Consider the following 22,855-nt stretch of genomic DNA (forward strand, 5'->3'; position numbering starts at 1 on the left):
CAATGAGCATGCCAATAGAGATGAGCTTTAGGCAAAAGCTAGGTTGCCTTTTTATTCTCTGCGAGAAGGAAAAAAAAAAAAAAAAAAAAATACCAAGTGCAATAACCTATAGCAACCCACCAGAATTCATATTTCCCCAATCCAAAATCCAAAATTAAAATTTGTTGCTATTGTTTGTGGTACTTTATACTTTGCATCTAAATGCAAAAAAAAAAAAAAAAGGAGAGCATAATAAAACTAAATAAAGAAGCAGATAAACAAAATACTAACCGAAATAAATGTGTTTATTTACACAAGGTCATCAAATTCCATTATGTGGTAGTAAAACATAATATATATACACAAGATATACTATCTATTTTTCAAAAGTGTTTAAATCCTTTATTTGAATTACTTCCTGAGGAAATGCCAGACATCAACTGTAAGAGAAGAATATGCACGTTAATAAAAAGGGAAAAAACTTCTTTACTACTCCTGTCCCAAAAGAAAACAAAACCGTAAACCAATACCACACATGGAAATCACCACAATGATTAGCATAATGACACCAACTGCAATCAGAAAACATGGACATAATGTTCATTATTAAAAATATTCAAAAAATAGTCTACTTTATTGAATCGGATGGATAAAATGGGCCTCAAAAGGGTCAGTATGCCCAGAGTGGATTTTTTCATTTTTGGTGGATCCTAAAGTATTAATCTACCAGACACAATCTGATAAATTATTATGGTGAGATCTTGGTCCTCAAGTTTATGGGTGTACTTGGGTATACCTGCTGTAATCACTATGAGGGTTTATAGTACCACAATAGGTTTTATATGTTCTATTATAACACAACAGGAGTTACCAGGTAGATCAAAAACACAAAAACAGAGGAAATTACAATACAACAGGGAGACTTTGCTACTAAAGCTTGGGGACATTTTTTTTTTTTTTGATCAACTCCTGTGTCGATAAGATTTTCACAGGTGTTTACAGAATTTTTCTATTTTAGAGAAGTTGGGGGTTAGGGGATAGCAATCACTAAGCAATCAGTTTGTGAGCAAGAAATAGCATGCCAACGGCTTAGACATTAGAGGTACCACATCCTCTGAGAGGACACTCAGATAAGCAATTCTGGGGTCAAGGGGTAGGTGGAAAGAGCAGAAAATTGATTTGAAAAATTTAAAAAGTAGTAGCAAAATAACTTGGGGCACCTCCAAAGCTCATGGATTATGGTACCATTATCCCTAGAACATCTGGAGTAGCAGGGATATGTAGCTCAGCTCCACGAATATAACTTTTGAGGAGTAGAATACAAAATTCTACTGATTATACTGATTTTATTGTTCAAGAGGACCAGCTATTATCAGCATAATTCCCAAGTTCAAGTATTGCTTGCATTTATGGAGCTGTTTCTGCAAAGCAATATAGAGAGGATTGCTGCGGGTAATTGCTAGATTTTCCTGTTGGAATCTCCCAACTAACAAGTGCAGGATTTAAAGTTATGCATGTGACTGGGCATAGTGAAGGATTGTGACTAGTCCCATCAAGGAGAAGCAGATATTTAACTTTCGTTCATTCCTGAAGAGGATGTTTGCTCATCTATAGTCCGCTTTAATTCATGCTTGCATACTTGGGCTAATTTTAATAGGAAGGAAACGATGTGCAAACTCAGTAATTCTCTCAGTTTCATAAAGTTCAGTTGCTACTGTTCTGACTTTTCAAACATTTAAAATTTACAATAGAAATGTCATTTTCAGGTTTGAATATGTAAATATATATCTACCTTCAGAAGAGACTGGAATCGATTCTCCTGGAGATGGAGACTGAAAACATAATAAAATTAAAAAATATCAATCAAAGAATATAGGCTTGATTTGTGAAGAGTAAAAAAAGAAAAAAAAAAAAAAAAAAAAAAAAAAAAAAGATCAGGTGTTTTAATCAGAACCACCAAGTGGCTCTGGGGACAACATCAAGTTGCTTAGCTTTCTTGAACTGCATCCATGTTTTTTTTTTTAATTAGCTTTTCGTGTCCATACTGCACTTGGGCAACAATGGTTTCCAAGTGCTTCTCACTATCCCACTTTAGCCCTCAGTCAGAGTTTGATCCATCTATGCACAGTGCTATTGCCCCTTTTCCCCACCCCCAGTGTGACAGTGTTGGGCCTGACAACTGGCAAAGCAATGCATCAAGGGAGAAGGGGGCAGTAGGTCACTTACTCTTCCAGGTCCAATAGGACCAAGTATATCCAAGGACACCAACAGGTGAAGGGAGTGGTAGGGGAATGCATTGAAGAGAGTTTCAACAGAAGGGAAGGTTTAGTGTACTGCTCTGAATTTCAATGAGGGTCATCAGTGGTGACAAAGCTGAAAACCCTCCTCCTTAGTTTTTGTCAAAACACTATTGTGCAAAGTGACAACGCAGCAGTGAATTCAATGCAGGCAAGATATCACAGAGGGGAGGGCAGTGGATTGGCAGGTCACCATGTATTTAATAAATTATTGACGTTAAGCAAAAGTAAAAGAAAAAAGGTAAAGATTATATTTAATAGCTTTTAGTTTTACACGATTTTTACATTTTGTCTATAGTTGTAGGATTATATACACATCTCGATAAACGCCATATTTCCAATGCGAGTCAACAGGCGCCATCTTTCTAGGAAGGACAAAAAAAAAAACAAAACACACACACACACACACACACACACACACACACACACACACACACCAACAACAACGTACTAGCCATTTAGTGCGGTTTTAAAGAGACACTGTTACCTTTGCCCGTACAGGGCAAGGAGACCGTAAAAGGCAATGCTGACCACCAATACACTCTTGTAACCAGTCATCCGGTTACTGTCCTTCCTGGGTTGCCAGCACTGCTAATTCTAACGCAAGGTGGTACGTTAGTGATCACTGATGAGATAAGATACTGTATATGAAGGTCAAGGATGGTCCTTACTTACACATTGTCACTTTGGATGAATGGGTGATGATACCTTGGATGAATGGGTGATGATATTGTGCTGGATGGGTGATGATACCTATTTAAGTTATAACCCTGTCCAAATGTTTTTTTTTAGTATTTACTGGCATGGGTAGGAGTCAGATTCTCTGAAAGGTTTGCACCCATCTTTGGGAAATTTTCCTAAAATTTTGTGTAAATCGGGACACAGAAAAAAAACCGACTAAGCCCCAGCCCTCTTCCATGGGAAAAACAAAGCTTTTACGGGTTTTGTGTCTCAGAGAGATTTCTGCTACCTTTCTATGCCAGATAAAACATTGTCACTAGGACAGAAGGAGAAATATCAACTATGGGGACACAGACCGTAAGTAAACTTCTCTACTCCATCTACTCCATCTAAAAACAGAAACAAATGAGCTAGAGTTTCACTTTAGATCAATAAGTCAAATACTTTGATAAATGACTGCATCAGAGCAATACGCAAATTCACTACAAATTTTTTGCTTGAAGATTTGAAGAGTATAAAAGTTGATATAACACTTACAGAATGCACTATTGCTGTAGCTTCTTTTTCATTGCAGCAGAAAGGGCTCTCTTTAATCAAAACATTTTTACTGGAGAAAAAAAAAAGAAAATTTGTAAGTTCTAAAAAAAAAAACCTCTACTAAAAACTAGACTAAAAATACTATTACCAAACCCAAAGCGTTTGAAGTAAACCAAAATCTTTAAACCATTTTTTTCCTGTCATTTGTTAGCATTAACCAACTATAAAGGAAATGCAGTTTGTTTCAGACTTCTTGGTCTAAATATTTAAACAAATGTACTAAAAATATGGGACTTTACTCAAGCCTAATACTGTGATAAAATGTTTTGTGAATAAAACCCTAAAGGGCATTTCCAATCCTGCAGCCAATTTGGACAATAGCCATTTTATATTCAGTACATTTCCCTATTCACATACTAAAACTTAAAAACTGAATTTTTGTAAAATCTTACCTGTAAAATTCCTTTCTCTGAGTCCTCTGACAGTCGCCGCCACCTCAAAGTCATCACTATTGGGTATTTACTTCCGCTCCGCAGGAGTAGCTAGGCATAAGACTTAGTTAAAAGAACAAAGACATTTGCATATACACACCCATGGGGGCTGTCCCACTGGTCAATACCCCCCTGCAGTGAACACTCCCAACTCAGTTTGGTAGCATAGCAGTAAGTGTACAAGAAGAAACCCCAAAAGAGGGGCGGGGCCGGCGACTGTCGGAGGACTCAGAGAAAATAAAATTTTACAGGTAAGATTTTACAAAAATTCGGTTTTCTCTTACATCCTCCGACAGTCGCCGCCACCTCTAAGTCATCACTATTGGGATGTCCCAAAGCAGTGTAGACATGAGGGGTGGGAGACGCAACTGTAGAAAAAGCAACGCAGTACCCACATCAGAGAAAGGAACCTTACACGCACAGTAAGAGAACCTTCTGGACAACAGAAAAGGCTCAACAGGAGCAACAGCCCAGGAAAGCAAATAACCCAGGGGATAAACAACCCCAACAGTCAGGGACCCACAACAAAACAAGGGTCCCTCAGGGCACTGCCGCCCTGAGAACTTTGCGGCCTTATAGAATTTGGAAAAGGTGTGCACCGACGACCAAGTCGCAGCCTTGAACACCTGGGCCACCGAGGCTCGATGCCAGTAGGCCCAGGACGCACTCAAAGATTTGGTAGAGTGCGCCTTAACAGGGAAGTGTGGAACCCGTTCTTTCAAAGCATAGGCCTGTTCAATGGTCTGTCTGATCCATTTGGCAATGGTCGCTGCAGACGCAGCCATGCCCTTCCGAGGTCCCTCAGGAAGGACAAAGAGGAAATCAGTCTTCCGAAAGGATTCAGTGGACGACAGGTAAACCCTGATTGCCCTGACAACATCCAAGGAATGCAATGCAACCTCCTTGGGATGCTTAGGCTTCGTACAAAGCGAAGGCAGAACAATGTCCTCATTAAGGTGGAACTCAGAGACCACCTTAGGAAGAAAAGACAGATGTGGCCGCAAGACCACCTTATCCTTGTGAATTACCAAGTAAGGAGAGCGGCAAAACAACACCGCCAGTTCCGATACTCTGCGAGCCGAAGTGATCGCCACTAAAAAAGGCAACCTTCTTAGAAAGCAGAGGCAACGATATCTCCCGAATGTTTTCAAAAGAGAGAACGCTGTAACACGGACAGAACCAAGTTCAAGTCCCATGGAGGTAAAGGCTCCCTCCTGGGAGCAGCCAAATGTCGCACACCTTGAATGAAGGTGCGAATTAAGGAATGAGACGCCACAGGGTGTTGGAAAAGAATAGCCAGTGCAGACACCTGGCCCTTTAATCGTGGCCAACGCCAGGCGCTGGTCCACCCCAGACTGGAGGAAAGCCAACACTCGACACCCGAGTACGAGTGAGGGAAAAACCCCCTGGACTCACACCAGGCGAAATAAGCTTTCCAGGTACGGTAATAGATTTTTCCAGAGGAGGTCTTCCTAGCCTTGATCAGAGTAGGAATGACCTCAGGGGAGAGACCCCTGTCTCTCAGGACCTGGGTTTAAACAGCCAGGCCGTTAAAGCCAGCGACCGTAAAGCAGGATGGAAGATCGGTCCCTGAGACAGTAGATCTTCCCGCATTGGCAGCCGCCAAGGAGGCGCCACTGCCAGGTGAACAATGTCGGCATACCAGGACCGGTGTGGCCAGTCCGGCGCCACCAGAATCACCAGGTGCGGTTCCGAGGCTAACCTGCGAAGGAACCTGGACAACTGAATCGGAGGAAAGGCATACAACAGACGATACTGATGCCAAGGGGCCACCAACGCAGCCGAGGCGTTCGCCCACCGGGTCGCGCGTTGTTGCCATGAACAGATCCACGTCCGGGGATCCCCACTTCGCACACAGCATTTTGAAGACCTCCGGGTGTAGGGACCACCCCCCTGGTCCAGGGTCTGGCGGCTCAGATAGTCGCCCTGCCAATTCTCCACACCCGGAATGTGAACCGCTGAAATCGCCGGGACATGAGTCTCGGCCCAAGACAGTATGTCGGTCACCTCCCGGGCCGCCCGGGCACTCCTGGTGCCCCCTTGGTGGTTGATATAAGCCACCGCGGTAACAATGTCCGTCTGTACCCAAACAGGATGGCCCCGAAGTCGATCCGACCACTGGAAGAGACAGAGTTTGATCGCTTTCAATTCCAATATGCTGATCGGATGGGAGGATTCCTCCCCCGACCAAGTGCCCTTGGCAGACAGGTTGCCCAGGACTCCACCCCAGCCCGACAGGCTGGCATCCGTGGTAATCACCGTCCACAGCAGCGGACCGAAGGATTTTCCTTCTGACACAGCCGGGGACTGAAGCCACCACAGAAGATCCGTTCTGGTCCGGCGACTCAATTGAGACACTCAGATCCAAAGACTGAGGTAGTCTGTCCCACCTGGTCAGAATCTCCACTTGAAGAGACCGTGTGAGGAACTGAGCAAAAGGTATCGCTTCGAAGGCTGACACCATCAACCCCAGGGACCGCATGCAGGTCCTGAGTGACGAGGACGGCCTGTCCCTGAGGGACCCGATCTCGTCCTGTAAAGTCCGAAGCTTGTCCTCCGGCAAGAACACCTTTGTTTGAGCAAAGTCCAGAACCATTCCCAGATAGGGAAGACGAACCGAAGAAAACAAGGTCGAATTCTGGACATTGATGGTCCATCTGAACTCCTGAAGCGTCTGTACCTTGGTGGACAGATCGCGCAATAGGTCCTGGCTGACACTATCTTAAAAAAGGAGATCGTCCAGATATCCCAAGACCGCAATGCCCTGTGCCCTTAGCAGGCGCCAACACTTTGGTAAAGACCCTTGGAGCCGAAGCGAGACCAAAAAGGTAATGCCACAAACTAATAGTGGTCCTCCGCTATTGCGAACCGAAGATACCTCTGGTGACCCTCGAAAATGGGGATGTGTAGGTACGCATCCTTCAGGTCTATAGAGGCCAGGAATTCCCCCGGACTCAGGAAGGCCACCACCGAACAGAGAGATTCCATACGGAACTTTCGAACGCGCACAAATCAGTTCAGTGCTTTCAGGTCCAGAATAGGACACACCTTGCCCTCCTTTCTGGGCACAGTGAACAGATTGGAATAAAACCCCTGAAACCTGTCCCGATGAGGCACCGGGACAATCACCCCCTGGGCAAGGTGGTCCTGCACCGCTTGATGCAGGTCCTGCAGGCGCCCTGGAGTCAAATGAAGATTTGAGGGGAAAAATCTGTCCGCCGGCCGGGAAAGGAATTCGATCTTGTACCCTGATCGAATGATTTCCTGAACCCACCTGTCCGGAATTCGGAGCAGCCAAGGTTGGAGGAAACCGCGCAAACATCTCCCCACCCCTGAAACGGGTGAGAGCGCCCCTTTAGGCAGAGGCGGATTGACCCGCCGCACTGGCACGGCCGGACTTCTGTTTGCCACTCCAGGGCTTCTTCTGGCTACCTTGGCCCTTGAAGGGCTTGCCCTTGGTTTGATTCCGAAAGGCACGAAAGGACCCCTGATTGGATCGAGGGGCGGAACCCCGCTCGCCACGAAAGGACTTGTGCTTCGGGTTCTGGGGCAGCATGGTGCTCTTGCCCCCTGTGATGCCTTTTACCAAGGTATCCAACGCCTCGCCAAAAAGGCGAGAACCAGCATAGGGAAAATCAGCAACTGTTTTCCGTGATGTCTGGTCAGCCGACCAGCTCTTCAGCCAGATCAGTCGACGGTTAAGCACCACGACACTAGATAGGCGAGCTATCAAAAGGGTCCTCATTTAAGGCCGCATCGCACAAATACATGACTCCTTGGTGAATTTGATCCACCATAGCCAGCGTGGCAGGTGGGGCAGAAAAATCTGACACGAGGTTGCGCCTAAGCACCTTAGTCCAATCAGCAACCGCCTGAGCCACCAGGATGGACGCGAAAACAGGTTTGAGCAAGGAACCCGCCACCGTGTAGGAATGGCGGCCAGAGACTCCAACCTCCTGTCCGTGGGATCCCGAAAAACCAGGGTCTCCTCAGTTGGAATCAAGGTAGCCTTGTTCAATACGGCCACAGTGTGATCCACCTGTGGAGGCACACACCATCGCGATTCCGTAGCCGGTGCAAAGGGATAAAGTAACTTAAACCGACTAGGCACCATGAATGGACGTTTTAAAGTGCGCCACAGTTCATTAACAGTGTAATGAAACTCAGCGGGGCAGGGAAAAACCTGCGCCGACTTGCGGGTCCTGCGAGTACCAAAAGAGGACACAATGCCCGGAGGACTGGGCTCATCCTCCAAATGAAGAGTTTCCTTTACAGAGGAAATCAACTCATCCATAGTTGTGCGTTCTGCAGGCGACCCCGGGGGAGAATCATCAACCCCCTCCACCTCCCCCTCAGACCCCAGAGGGTCCAAGGATGAGCGAGACACTGAAAAGGGCACGCCCGCCACAGCAGCCATATCACCATCTGAATCAGAGGAGAGAGATAATCTGGGCCTCTTCCTAGCAGCACGTTCAGCCATCAGCACCTCCATTTTGGACACTAAAGACGCCACTACAGCGGCCAAATCAGGCATTACAGGGGCCACAGCAGGACTGGGGTCCCCCACCAGATCTGTAGGGAATTTGCTGTCCTGAGATTCCATTGCCCAAGGTAAAAAATAACAGTGCAATAAAAGGATACTGTCCCTTTAAAACCGCTGCGGAGTGCGCAGCCCACCGCTATATGTATAGTGACAAACTACCCCAAAAAGGAGAAGAAAACTGAGCCAGAAATGACAAAACAGAAGGATATGGAAGAGACGGTCTGCAGAGCCCCACAGAGTGTTACCACATAGATCGCTGCTTCAGAGGAAAAGGAAGTGAGGTCATGAGAGGCTGAACTATAAGCTGCAAATAACCCAGGGAAAATGGCTGCCCATAGAACTGAATGGGAGGCTTCGGGAAAATGGCCACCAAACATGTGCATGGAACGATCGTTCTGCCGCAAGATGGTGCCAGGTGGCGCCAAAACAGCATGTAAATCAGCCCACAGTGAAGCCAAAACATGCTTGCCCAAAGTAAAGATGGCAGACCGAGCAGTTTTTCCCCGCTGCGGCCGCCACACACACACACACACGTCTGCACCCTCAAACACACACCGAAGTGACACAGGGGAAGGGGCCCCCAAATATATACCGCAGCGCAGGTATAAAGAAGACCCCCACAGGGATCGCAACAGGTAGCCCCACACCGGCACAGACATGGGGGACACACAGCAACACAGGACTGCCACCCCAGACAGAGGCCCCACACAGAAGTACTTACCTGTACCAGATGGCATGGGGTGCCTCTAAGAACGGAAAGCCGCTGTCCTCATCTGACAGGGAATGCCGTTTTGCCAAAGACATTACACTGCAATATCGCAGATGTGTCCAGTGAGGTAGCCACCTCACAGCTGCGAGCAGGGATGGGTCGTTCATAATATCAGGACGAACCATGGCTGACCGATCGATGGCGGGCTGGGGGTCCCTCTGACCCTCTGCCCTGGAGAACCAGGGCGGTCAGTCCGATTCCCAGCTCCGCATGAATCCATCTTCATCCGAAGAGTCGACTAAAAACTAAAGCCGACAAAAGAAACAGCTAGTATAACAAAGAAAAAAAACTGACATTTTTAAAAGAAAATCAAATAAAGATCAGAAGGCTGAGACCGGAGCCCCAGCACAGGGAAAGCCTAACTACTCCTGACGCTAGGCAGAAAAACTCAGTTGGGAGTGTTCACTGCAGGGGGGTATTGACCAGTGGGACAGCTCCCATGGGTGTGTATATGCAAATGTCTTTGTTCTTTTGACTAAGTCTTATGCCTAGCTACTCCTGCGGAGCGGAAGTCAATACCCAATAGTGATGACTTTGAGGTGGCGGCGACTGTCGGAGGACGTAAGAGAAATATATTTTTTAAAAATTGCAGCTTACCCCTTTTAGATGCTTTTTTTTCTGGAACTTCCAACAAGCAAAGATTCTATTTAGTGCCCATTGTTATGAGGGGAACTGTAAAGCTGTGGCTACCATAATGAACTCTGTCTAGGGACAGATATCGCAATAACTGTACTATGTTTAAACACTGTTTTAACAGAAATTGTATTTTTGACTTACCGTAAAATCCATTTCTCTGATGTTCATTGACATACACCGCTCCTGATTCTTAACCATTGGGTTAGCCCCCATCTGAACAAACCAGCTCCCACTCCCTCAAGGTTCCGAAAATTATGACCCTACATTAAACATATGTTGGGTTTTCGAGGTTTCCTATCTCAGATCGTCATCTGGCGCAATGCTCAATATAAAGCTGCAGGAATTTAAAGATTGGGAGGTTAAGGGAATCCACTTTATGCACCAATTATACACAGGTCCGACATTAAAATCCTTAAAATCCTTCACAGACCTGCAAGCAGTGGCGGCTGGTGCGTTGGGGGCGCAGGGGCGCCGTCCCTCCTATCCATGCGTCCGGCCCCCTAATCTGCATGTGGGGTGCCGGACTCATGGAGCTCAATGAGGTTTTTGTTTTTCCTGAGTCACCGGATTAGAGCCAAAGGCTCCAATAGGCTTCAGAAAAGGGTGGACCCGGGGCGCAGAGCAGTGCGCCCCGAGCCCACCCATTGTATGACAATAGCGAATGAAAATTTGCTATTGTCACACGGATCCTCCTCCTGGCCAACCAGGAAGCGGGTCCGAGACCCGCTTCCTTATTGGCCGAAAGACAAAACCATACCATTGGCCGAGGAGGAGGCGGGAGGACTGAGGAGCAGCTGCAGGTAAGTGCACTGGTCTCGGGGGGGGGGGGCACGGCACGCTACGCTGGTCACTCTGCATTGAATGGGGGCACACCGATTTCTCTGCATTGAAAGGGGGCACACCGATATCTCTGCATTGAAAGGGGGCACACCGATATCTCTGCATTGAAAGGGGGCACACCGATATCTCTGCATTGAAAGGGGGCACACCGATATCTCTGCATTGAAAGGGGGCACACCGATCTCCCTGCTGGATACAATTTCCCTGGTTTATGGGGTTGTGCTTCCAAGGGACCCCATAGTCTGTCTGTTGGGTGCGCTGGAGGAGGCCCTGACTCCTAATGCACATACGGTGGTTCTATGGCTGTTGTATGCAGCCCAAAAACTGATTGCCAGACACTGGATTACTCTGCGAGTACCCACTAGGAGACAATGGGTGGACAAAGTTAATAAGATGCTCATACAAGAAAAAAACTGACATACCAACATAGGAAATCCCCCAATAAATGTTATTCTATGTGGCAACCTTTCCTGGAAGTTCCAGGATTAGCACAGTTTAGACTGGTGGGTGACAGATTGCTTCAGGGATAAAAAGGGGTGTAGGGTTGTTTATTGTGCAGGCTGCTGTCAAGGGGTTACTCCATTGTATATTGCTAATCGCAAGATGGGTTCTATTGTTTTCACTTTTTTTTTTTTTTTACTTTTTTACTTTTCCTTTAGAAACAAAGAAATATTTTACATGCCCAGAGTTCTGGGAATTGTCTTCTAACATTGTGTTGGGTATGCAGGAATACGCTTATAAGACAAACGTATGGCATTATTTACTTTGAAAGTACTAATGTTTGCACATGCAATGCCTTGTATAGGCCTATCACGTAATGTTTGATCTATATATAATTGTTCTTAATGTATGCCTTTTGAATTGACCCAATAAAACTTTTTTTTTTTAAATCAGAAAAAACAACAACAACATTGGGTTAGACTGCCCCCTACAGAAGTAGGACACTAGGCAGGAAAAAGCTTGACTATGCCTATGGGCAGTCCCAGGGGGGTATACACCCACACTCAGCTATAGGCACTCAAATTTCTTATCCGCAGGTCTGGAGAAAGCCGTTTTCGGTTTGCCAGACCGAGGGGGCCTTGAAGGCCTTTGATCCCTTATCCCTTGACCCTGAAGGACGAAAAAAAAAAAAAGTGTGTGTGCTGAAAAGGAGCGACCCAGTCTACGACGAGGGTCCTTACCCTTGTTAGCCTGTGGGAGAAAGGTGCTCTTACCCCCCGTAAGACCTTTGAGGTCATCAAGGGTAGCCCCAAACAGGCGATCACTTTGAAAAGGTAGATCAGATAAGGCCTTCTTGCAGGTCTGATCCACAGACCAGCATTTTAGCCAAAGTATACGCCGAACGACTACTGCTGACACCGAACGTCACGCCAATAGTGGAGACACATCCAGTGAGGCATCACGAAGAAATTGTAGCCCCTGGATCAACTGTTCCACCAGCTCCACAAAGGCAGGGGGGGAGATGTTCCCCCTCCAGGCCACGGCGTAGTATATTAGCCCATTCAGTCAAGGTTTGACAAGGACAATGGTAAACACCGATCTGAGTGCAGACCCCACCAGGGAGTACATATTGCGGGCCACAGACTCTACCCTTCTATCCGCCACATCCTTAAAGGACGTGGAATCCTCCACTGGAATCATGGTAGCATTATTCAGTCTGGAGACCGGAGGGTTCACCGTAGGTGTCACAGTCCACTTCTTTATAAAGGGACTCAAAGGGGTAGTGCCTAGCAATCCGCTTAGGCACCACAGGGGGAAGCTTTGGGTGGTCTCACTCTTTTTTGACCAGGTTGTCAAAATACGTGGGAAAGGGGAAAACCTTTGCCGCTCTGGATGGCTTGCGAGTGCCAAACGTAACCTGTGCCTCAGTCGCATCCTCTATTTTTAGGGTCTCACGCACAGATACAACTAGTGTGTCCACCAGCGCCTTTTCTTGCACGGTAGCAGAGGGAGAGGTGTCATCCTCACTATCAGAGGAGACAGGGCGCAAGGAAGTTGACCCGGCAGGGGGACCTACGTCTGCAGTGGCTGAATCAGATTCAGAATCTGACCCGTCAGTTGAGGCAGGGGTAGGCGGGGGGTGTTTTTTGGCACTTCACCCCTTGAAAGGCGTCCTCCACCCAGGACACAAAAGATTCCAGGACAGTCGACAGTGCATCTATGGATGGCTGGGATTCAGAGGGCCCTGCAGCCTCTGAGAGGGGGGTCAGGTGGTGGAAACATGTTCCACAGGGTCCATGTCGCACCAGGGGAACCCGCAGGAAAAAAAAAGCGCCCCCAAGAGGTCAGGCACAAAGCACTGAGGACCCTCAGCAGAGAGCGTCCCCCCAGACTCACCACCCGCAGCAGAGATGCACCAGGGAGGCCCAGGAGGTCACGTGTCTGCCGTGATCTTGATCAGAAGAAAAGAAGAAAATAAAACCAGAGTGTTAGCACTAGGGAATAGGGAGGGGGTGCCACCGCCAAAAAAACAACTCTAGAGACTACAAAAACATGGCCTCCATTGATTTTCAATGGGGATCCACCAAAAAATGGCCGCCAAGCTACAGAAACATGGCAGTCGATCCTATGCAGCACATGGGCTACAAGAAAATGGCAGCCCTGCGGAGCTTCTGGGGGACCCCCCAGCCTCCTGGACAGGATCGACAGGATGGGGGACCCTGGCAGTGACAGGCGAGTCCCCCCTGCACGATTGATCATCCTGTCACCGGCGGCGCACCCCCCCACCATTGCCATGACGCCTGGTCCCAGCCCCCAGGGTTATCTGCAAGCGCCCCATATCCCCAGTGGGTGAAGGGAGGAGGTAGGTGAGGGGGACAGGTAAGGGGGGAGGGTGCGTGACAGGACAGAGGGGAATCCCGGGGGTCCGACCGTCCTAGGAAGAGCCCAGCGTCCACCCCAAAACCCGCCAGGGGGAGATCAATTACTCACCATACCTGGAACAGGTAGGCCCCATCTCCTGACAGAACCCCTCTCCACCAAAGTGGGGGGGCTGTCGGCCAATAGGAACGCTGCGACTCCAGCCTAGACCCGGTCATGCGACCATGCAAGACGTTTAAGCTCGCAGGGCCAGTCCCCGTCCGGTGGGACTAGGTCGCGGCCGATCTAGAGTGGAGCTGGGGTCTGCGCGCGCACGCTGACCGGCTGGGGAGACCACTGGATCTATATATCCAGCCCGTCGCCCAGATCCAGCTTTGTTGCTTTTAGACCTCACAGGGAAAAAGTTCGGACAAAAAAAACTAACACTAGAAAAAAAACTTTTTGCCAGGACCACAGATCCCAGCAAGGAACTAGGCCCTTACTCCTGACTAGGCAGATGAAAACTGACATATTATAGCAGAGAGGGGGGGTGGAGTATACCTTCTGGGACTGCCCATAGGCGTAGCCAGAACTTTTCTGCCTAGTGTCCTACTCATGTAGGGGACAGTATAACCCTACTGTTATGAAGAACAGAGACTGCGTCCACCAACAAACAATAGAGAAAAATCCATTTAAAAAAGGAAAAAAAAAAAAAACTTCCCCAGTACCAGAGATCCCAGCAAGGAACTAGGCACTTACTCCTGACAAGGCAGAAATAAACTGTGCCTATAGCGGAGAGTGGGTGTATACCCTCCGGGACTGCCCATAGGCATAGTCAAGCTTTTGCCTGTCTAGTGTCCTACTCCTGTAGGGGGCAGTTTAACCCAACGGTTAAGAAGAATCAGGAGCGGTATCCGTTGAACAAAAGGTTAAAGGATTGGGAGCGGAGCTTCACCATTATATTTTAGTGAGAAATGGACTTAGCCAGTCCCCAGCTCAGCTTTTGTGATAGATAACTCTGAGCTGGCTGAGAAATGCTTACAGTCTGCAATTGCACACTTTTTTTTTTTCTTGTTCAGGCTAGAAGGCTTCATTTAGACTAGCCCATACTGGAAGCTCCTAAACTTTTTTGCCAAAGCTCCTAAACTCAACTCCAAAAAAGTATATGTGTCAATGCACACATAGGCTTTTAGCAGAGTTCAGGAGCTGCTGCGTTCAACCTCCCTCTCCTAAATGTGAAAGAATTGCATTCAGAATAGGAGTGTTTAGACCGCAGGAAACCACAAAATGTGGCAAAATCAAGCAGTAAATATAGGCCAGTGTACATGAAGCCAAAATGTGCATTACCAAAAAGATAGAAATTGGGCCATTAAAAGGGAGGGGGTAACACTTTTTCAAGAATATCAGCAGGACACATACCATTGTATCTCACCACATTCTGATCTTTTATGGACCATGTCTTTCCAAAAGTCATGAGTAACTTTGATGACCTCCATTGCAAATTCCTACCAGAATTGTGAAGGGGGAAAAACACAAAAGGCATCAGTACTATTGCCATTGCCAGCAATTTAAAAAGTCAGTTTAAGAACTAACCAGAATATAAAAACGGATTTTTGTAAAATCTTACCGTAAAATCCTTTTCTCTTAGCTCATTGACAGACGTAGTCCTCGGTGATACAACATCCTCGGGTTATGCTGCCCTCCACAGGAGTAGGACTAGACAGGAAAGAAAATACTCTGGCCACACCCTAGGGGCAGTCCCCGAGGGTATATCCTCTCTCTCTCTGCTACAGCAAATCAGTTATGTCACAAAGAAGTGTTTAGAGAATTTAACCCAACCCAACTCAAAAACAGAGGGGCGGGTACTACGTCTGTCAATGAGCTAAGAGAAAAGGATTTTACGGTAAGATTTTACAAAAATCCGTTTTTCTCTGTCGCTCATTGACAGACGTAGTCCTCGGTGATACAACACCCTCGGGACGTCCCAAAGCAGTACCACAAATGAGGGGTGGGAAAATGGAAATCAAATCCAATCTAGAAGGCCCAACCGGTGCCAACTAGAAGTTTACAATGCTCATCCTCAGTGATGAGACTCAACAGAAATTTTTCAACAGAAAAAAACCCTCGAGGTAGACCACCGGTCTCCTCAAATTGCGGCCTGCAAAACCTTGCGGCCAAATGAGGCATCCGCCGATGCCATCACATCAATCTTATAAAATTTTGTAAAGGTATGTACCGACGACCAAGTGGCCGCCTTGCATACCTGGACTACTGACGCCTGATGGCGGAAGGCCCAGGAAGTACTGAGCGCTCGAGTGGAGTGAGCCCTAACGGAACGGAGGATTCCGACCCTTAATAGAATAAGCCTGTACCACCGTCTGTCTGATCCATTTGGAGATAGTCGCGGCAGATGCAGGGAACCCCTTTCTGGGGCCATCCGGGATCACAAAAAGTGAATCCGTCTTACGGAACGATTCCGTCGCCTTCAGGTATACCCTGATTGCCCGAACCACATCCAAGGAATGCAACGCATGTTCCCGATGATGATTGGGCTGAGGACACAAGGAAGGTCGTACAATATCATCATTCAGATGAAAATCTGAAACCACCTTTGGAAGAAAGGATGGCTTAGGATGAAGCACTACCTTATCCCTATGAATCACTAAGTATGGGGACTGGCATGATAATGCAGCCAGTTCTGACACCCTGCGTGCAGACGTGATAGCCACCAAGAAGGCTACCTTCTGGGATAAAGTAAGCAAGGGAATCTCCCTGATGTTTTCAAAGGGAGGTTTCTGTAGAACAGACAAAACCAAATTAAGATCCCAGGGCGGTAAGGGCGCGCAGACTGGTGGAGCCAGGTGCCGCACCCCCTAGATGAAATCCCGCACCAAGGACTTAGTAGCTAAAGGCTTCTGAAAGAAGATTGCTAATGCTGAAACTTGACCCTTGATGGTGCTCAAGGCTAGTTTCTGCTCAACCCCTTTTTGCAGAAAGGCCAATATTCGGGTCACCGAATAGGTACGTGGAGGAATCCCTAAAGATTCGCACCACGCGATATAAGTCTTCCATGTGCGATAATAGACCTTGCTGGAAGTCGCTTTCCTTGCTTTAATAAGGGTAGGAATAACTGAAGCTGACAACCCTCTGTCCTTCAGTACCTGGGTCTCAATGGCCAGGCCATTAAAACCAGCGACTGTAAAGCACGATGGAAGATTGGTCCTTGAGACCGCAGACTCTCCCTGAGACGAAGTTCCCAAGGAACGTCCGCGACTCGCAAGTCCAAGTCGGGTAGATCGGCTTGACGAGGCTAGCCTAGAATTTCTAGGACCACTGGCGCTGACTGGATCTGAACCCAGGCGGCCCTAAAGCTATCTGGTCCCGACCATCCGACAAAGTCTGATCGTTCTCCGTTCCCACACATTTATCAGACACCTGATTCCTATCAGGAACGGTGATCTCTCCTGGTTGAATCTCAGGGACCGAAGTCACCCGGCTAGAGGCTTCTTGGTCTGTCTGTTCAACCGGATCCGATTCTTGTGGGGAACTGAGACTAATCTTTGGAAAAGGTAAAGAAAATGATCTGTTCAGGGAACGGTAACTACCGCTCCCTGTAGTACTTAAATGTTGGAAGGGAAGAATCGCACCGGTAGCAGTGGTCGATGCTCGATCTAATGCCCTGAATACCGGTGAAAACGTCCCCCCACCCTCAAGCCGGGTGGGGGCGCACCTTCAGGCTGTGTAATCCTTTGCTTCAGGTTTGGGCTGAGTAGGTCTTTTGTTTGTCCGACCAGCCCTTCTTGAACCCTCCTGGAGGAGCCTTGCCCTTCCCGCTTGCAGCAGTCGGGCGCACAAACCCTTTATGGGCGGTAAAGAAAGGTCCCCGCTTGTTAAGAGGTCCTTTAGCTTTAGCAGCCTGTGGCAAGAAAGTGCTCTTGCCCCCAGTGGCATCCTTAATGATCTCATCTAGGGTGGCCCCAAATAGGCGATTCCCCTGAAAGGGGAGATTCGTCAAGGTCTTTTTGGAACCTAGGTCTGCTGACCAGCATTTTAACCACAGCACACGTCTGAGGATTACCGCTGACATAGATGCATGCCCTAATAGGGGGGTAGCATCCAAGGCTGTGTCACAGACGAACTGTAGTCCTTGTATGATCTGTTCCATCAATTCAGATGTTCCCTGGGGGATATCTTTCCCCTTCAGGTCCTGGCGCACCAATCTCGCCCATTCCGTAAGTGTCTGGGAAACTAGACCAATGACAATTACTGGTCTAAAGGCTGACCCTATCAGGGAAAAGATAGTGCGGGACTCCGCTTCTACCTTCCGATCCACCGGGTCCTTAAAGGACGAAGTGTCCTCCACTGGAATAACCGTGGCTTTATTCAGTCTGGAAATAGGTGGATCCACCACTGGTGGTACCGTCCATTTCTTAACCACTTAAGCCCCGGAGGATTTGGCTGCTAACTGACCAGAGGGTATTTTGCGATTCGGCACTGCGTGACTTTAACGGACAATTGCGCGGTCGTGCGACGCTGTACCTAAACGAATTTGGCGTCCTTTTTTTCCCACAAACAGAGCTTTCTTTTGGCGGTATTTGATCACCTGTGCGATTTTTTGATCACGCGCTATAAACAAAAAAAGAGCGTAAATTTTGCAAAAATAGCAATATTTTTCCCTTTTTTTTTATATGAAATTCCCCCCCCAAAAAAAATTTAAAAATCAAAATTTTTTAATATTTTCGGCCAATTTGTTTTATGCTACCTATGTTTGGTTAAAAAAAAAAAAAAAAAAAAAAAAAAAAAAAAAAAAAAAAAAAAAAAAAAAATCGCAAAAAGCGTATTTTGATTGGTTTGCGCAAAAGTTATTGCGTTTACTAACAAAGGGAAAGATTGTCATTTTTGTTTTTTTTTAACGCGTAATGGCGGCGATCTGCGATTTTTTTTTTGCGGTACTGCGACATTGCGGCGGACAGATCGGACCCTTGACTGACATTTTTGACACTTTTGGGGTTACCAGTGACATTTCTACAGTAATCAGTGCTATATATATGCACTGTTACTGTAAAAATACACTGGTAGTGAAGGGGTTAACTTTATTTGAGAGGGAGGGGCTGTGTGTGTCCCTAGGGGCGTGATTCTAACTGATTGGCTGTGGCTTCAACTGTATGCAGAGTGATCAACGGATCTACATAGTAGATCCATGTGATCATCTCTCATACAGAGAGGAGAATGACAGGCAGCTTGTTTACACAAGCTGCCTGACTTTCTCCCTCTCCCCCGCCGATCGCAGAGTGGCCGGCGGCGATCGGGTCCGCCGGTCACACGCGCGGGGGGGGTCCGTGACCACGCGGGAGCGCGCCTCCGGCGGCGCGCGCTCGCTCCCTAAACCCTCACAGGCGAGCGACGTAGACCTACGTCACTTTGCCTGTGAGGGGCTGACCGCCGCCGTAGATAGTCGTGCGGCGGTCGGCAAGTGGTTAATGAGGGATTCCTCAAACGGATAGCGTCTAGCAATACGCTTGGAAATAGTAAAGGTACGTTTAGAATGCTCCCATTCTTCTTTAATTTTATTAAAACACTTGGGTACAGGAAAAACCTTCACCGTTTTGGTGGGTTTGTTCGTATCAAAGGGAATCTCTGTTTCAGTTGCCTCTGCCGGTAAAACCTCAAGTCTAAAGGTTTCCCGAACCGCCACAACTAGTGCGTCCACCAATGCTTCTTCCCGAATTATGGCGGAAGCATGAACGTCCTCCTCACTGTCTGAAGGAACTTTACCTGAGACAACAGCCCTTGCAGAGGGACCTGCAGCTGCAATGACCATCTCAGAATCTGAGTCTGAAGTGTCAGATGATATAGGGGTAGGCGGGGGTCGATTTCTTGACCCCCGTTCCTGACAGGCCGTCTCCATCCGAGCCACCAAAGACTCCAAAACTGCTGTAATTGCATCTATGCTCTGTGCACCGGCAGGTCCCGCAGCCCCCTCGAGGGAAACAGGTGGGGTTACCTGTGTGGCAGGGTCCATGATAATTCCAGTTACTACCCGGAAAAGAAAAGAGAGAAAAAAAGAGAGAAAAAGAGAGAAAAAGAGAGAAAAAGAGAGAAAAAGAGAGAAAAAGAGAGAGAAAGAGAGAGAAAGAGAGAGAAAGAGAGAGAAAGAGAGAGAAAGAGAGAGAAAGAGAGAGAAAGAGAGAGAAAGAGAGAGAAAGAGAGAGAAAGAGAGAGAAAGAGAGAGAGAAAGAGAGAAAGAGAGAGAGAGAGAGAGAGAGAGAGAGAGAGAGAGAGAGAGAGAGAGAGAGAGAGAGAGAGAGAGCCTCCCCTAGCTCCACGAGGTGTTTGAGTCACCTCAAACATGGCCGCCCCCATGCTGGCGACACGAGGCTACGCCAAAATGGTGGCCTCGTGCGATCTACCAAACAATGGCGGCGGCCTTTTACAGGATAGCGGCGTGACTGCAGAGTATCTCGGCATCAATAAACCCCTCTCTACATGGTGATCCGCGTGGCCGGCGGTACCGGACCCTGGCGGACCACGTGGCATGCTTTTGCTGGAGGAATGACCTGGAAAGCAGTATACATGTCCTGTGGCTTCTGACAGGTAGGATACCATATACATCACAGTAAGATTCTAGTACTGCCACTGATTAAAATCATTTAAACATACTTGCAATTAGATTGTCAGCTCCCAAACCAAGCCTCCTGGCTTTTTGTACACAAAAATCACCCTCAATAGGAGAATCTGTGCCATGTTATAGGATAGAGGGGAACCCATCCTTACCATACAGAGAGGGGCCCGCGTTCACCACAAGACCCGTCAGGGGAAAGGGGGGAACATACTACTCACCATACCGGAACCAGGCGGGCGCCAACTCCTGACAGTACCCCTCTCCACCGGGGTGGGAGGGATGTCGACCAATACGGACGCCGTGACTCATGGTCTTTGGCGTTTCAGCGAGACGTTTAACTCGCAGGGTCAGTCCCCGTCCAGTGGAACTATGTCGCGGCCGACCCAGCGTGGAGCTATGGCCTGCACGCACTCGCAGGCTGAACTGGGGTGACCACTGGATCTCAACATCCAGCCCGTCGCCCAGTTCAGCTTTCTTGCTTGAAGATCTCACAGGAACACTGGAGAAAAAAAAGCTGTCTAACAAAAAATCTTTCTAAGAAAAAAATCCTGCCAGGACCGAAGATCCCAGCAAGGTATCTAGGTCCTTACTCCTGACGAGATAGAGATTAGAGATAGAGGATATACCCTCGGGGACTGCCCCGAGTATTTTCTTTCCTGTCTAGTCCTACTCCTGTGGAGGGCAGCATAACCCGAGGGTGTTGTATCACCGAGGACTACGTCTGTCAATGAGCGACAGAGAAAAAGGAGACCTATAGCAATGTATACTGAACAAAATTATAAAACGCAACACTTGTTCTAGCCCCTATTTTTCATGAGCTGAACTCAAAGATCTAAGAAAACTGGGATTCAGCCGTGAACAGAACACCTCTCCAAAGTGCCAGACGCCATTGAATGTGAGCATCTTCCCACTAGTCGGTTACGACGACAAACTGCAGTCAGGTTGAGACCCCGATGAGGACGACAAGCATGAAGATGAGCTTCCCTGAGAAGGTTTCTGAAAGTTTGTGCAAAAATTCTTTGGGTATGCAAACAGATTGTTGCAGCAGCTGTCCAGGTGGCTGGTCTCAGACGATCTTGGAGGTCCTGGGCTGGTGTGGTTACATGTGGTCTGCGGTTGTGAGACTGGTTCGATGTACTGCCAAATTCTCTGAATCAACTTTGGAAACAGCTTATGGTAGAGAAATGAACATTCAATTCACGCTTTCAACAGCTCTGGTGGACATTCCTGCAGTCAGCATGCCAATTGCACGCTCCCTCAAAACTTGCGACATCTGTGGCATTGTGTTGTGTGATACACATTTTTAGAGTGGCCTTTTATTGTGGCCAGCCTAAGGCACACCTGTGCCATAATCTTGCTGTCTAATCAGCATCTTGATTTGCTACACCTGTGAGGTGGATGGATTATTTTGGCAAAGGAGAAGTGCTCACTAACACAGATTTAGACAGATTTGTCAACAATATTTGAGAGAAATAGGTCTTTTGTGTACATAGAAAAAGTCTTGGATCTTTGAGTTCAGCTCATGAAAAAGGGGGGAAAAAACAAAAAAGGTGTTGCATTTATAATTTTATCAGTATATATTGCTATACCTATACCATGTAATTGTGCTAGTAGTCAAGAAAAGGATGGAGGATTAATTTGATTTGTTAGCATCATCTCAATACAGATAGAAAAACTGAGGAAAAATGTATTTAAACTGCAGTTGCGTTTTTTTAAAAAGGTGCTGGCTCCTAGGTCATCCTCAATTCTGACTTCTCTACCTATATTATGAATTACTAGTTACAAGTATGAAGGATGGAAATGTAGGTTCCTAAGACTTAGCCTGCTGTGTGCTTGGTCCTTTGACCTAAATATGAAGATTACAAATGACAGCCCTGAATTCTGCACTTAAGTTAACACCAGTTAAGAAAAAGGCAGCTTTTATACTTTTATCCTCAAGTTCCAAGGTCAACCAAACTTTAAAAAAAACCTCATTACTGGAAAAACCCAAGTACCCGTGCTGGTCTTCAAGTCAACTTTTTGTGCCTGGGGAGGAGCCACATCAACTTGGGCTGCACACAGGACCTCCTCTCTAAGAGGACATTACCCATCCCACTTACACTACCTTCTACCATGCAATAGCAGAACCTCAGTAGTCAGTAGGCACTCTGACATAGTATGGACAAGGAATAAGTCTTAATCTTGCCTTTGAAAGAAGTCACAACCCCATATAAAGCCTAGGATCATAAATCCACTGCAGAATAAAAGGAAGGAATTTGAAGACAAGCAGAGATACTTTAGGGACCACATGCTTGCACAATATGGGTAACCTTAGCTTGAAATGAACCCAACAAGTAGTTCCAAGTGTATTTAACACAAGAGAACCGTGGCAGTCAAGCAAAAGAAAAAAAAAGTATTGGGGATGTATCAGATCTGTTCAGGCACTATTCTTTTAATTCATACATAAACTATGAAGCGAGAAACAAATTTAGTTGCTTCCTATATCTATCTTCGAACTTCTGAAAAGCAGGAAGTAAGATGTGCGTTATAATTAACCAAGGTTACATGTTGCTGATGAGAGTTACCACACCTTCTTACTGTAATTTTAAACACACGCACAATTACTCATGGCATCTATATTCTAAGCCCCCTGAAAGTTTC

General features: G+C 47.1%; 1 protein-coding gene across 1 annotated transcript in view; it reads right to left on the reverse strand.

Moving 5' to 3' along the window:
• Positions 1 to 266: 266 nt before the first annotated feature.
• Positions 267 to 22,855, reverse strand: part of PPA2 (inorganic pyrophosphatase 2) — a 70,028-nt gene continuing 47,439 nt past the window's right edge. The window contains exons 9-12 of the mRNA XM_082243335.1: positions 15,013 to 15,098; positions 3,495 to 3,564; positions 1,772 to 1,811; positions 267 to 419 (exon numbers count right to left, since the gene is read on the reverse strand). Coding sequence (XP_082099461.1) covers positions 391 to 419; positions 1,772 to 1,811; positions 3,495 to 3,564; positions 15,013 to 15,098 — 225 coding nt within the window. The 3' untranslated portion in view covers positions 267 to 390. The remainder of the gene's footprint in view (positions 420 to 1,771; positions 1,812 to 3,494; positions 3,565 to 15,012; positions 15,099 to 22,855) is intronic.

Source organism: Pelophylax lessonae (assembly GCF_965119305.1).
Source record: "Pelophylax lessonae genome assembly, chromosome: 1".
NCBI lineage: Eukaryota > Metazoa > Chordata > Amphibia > Anura > Ranidae > Pelophylax > Pelophylax lessonae.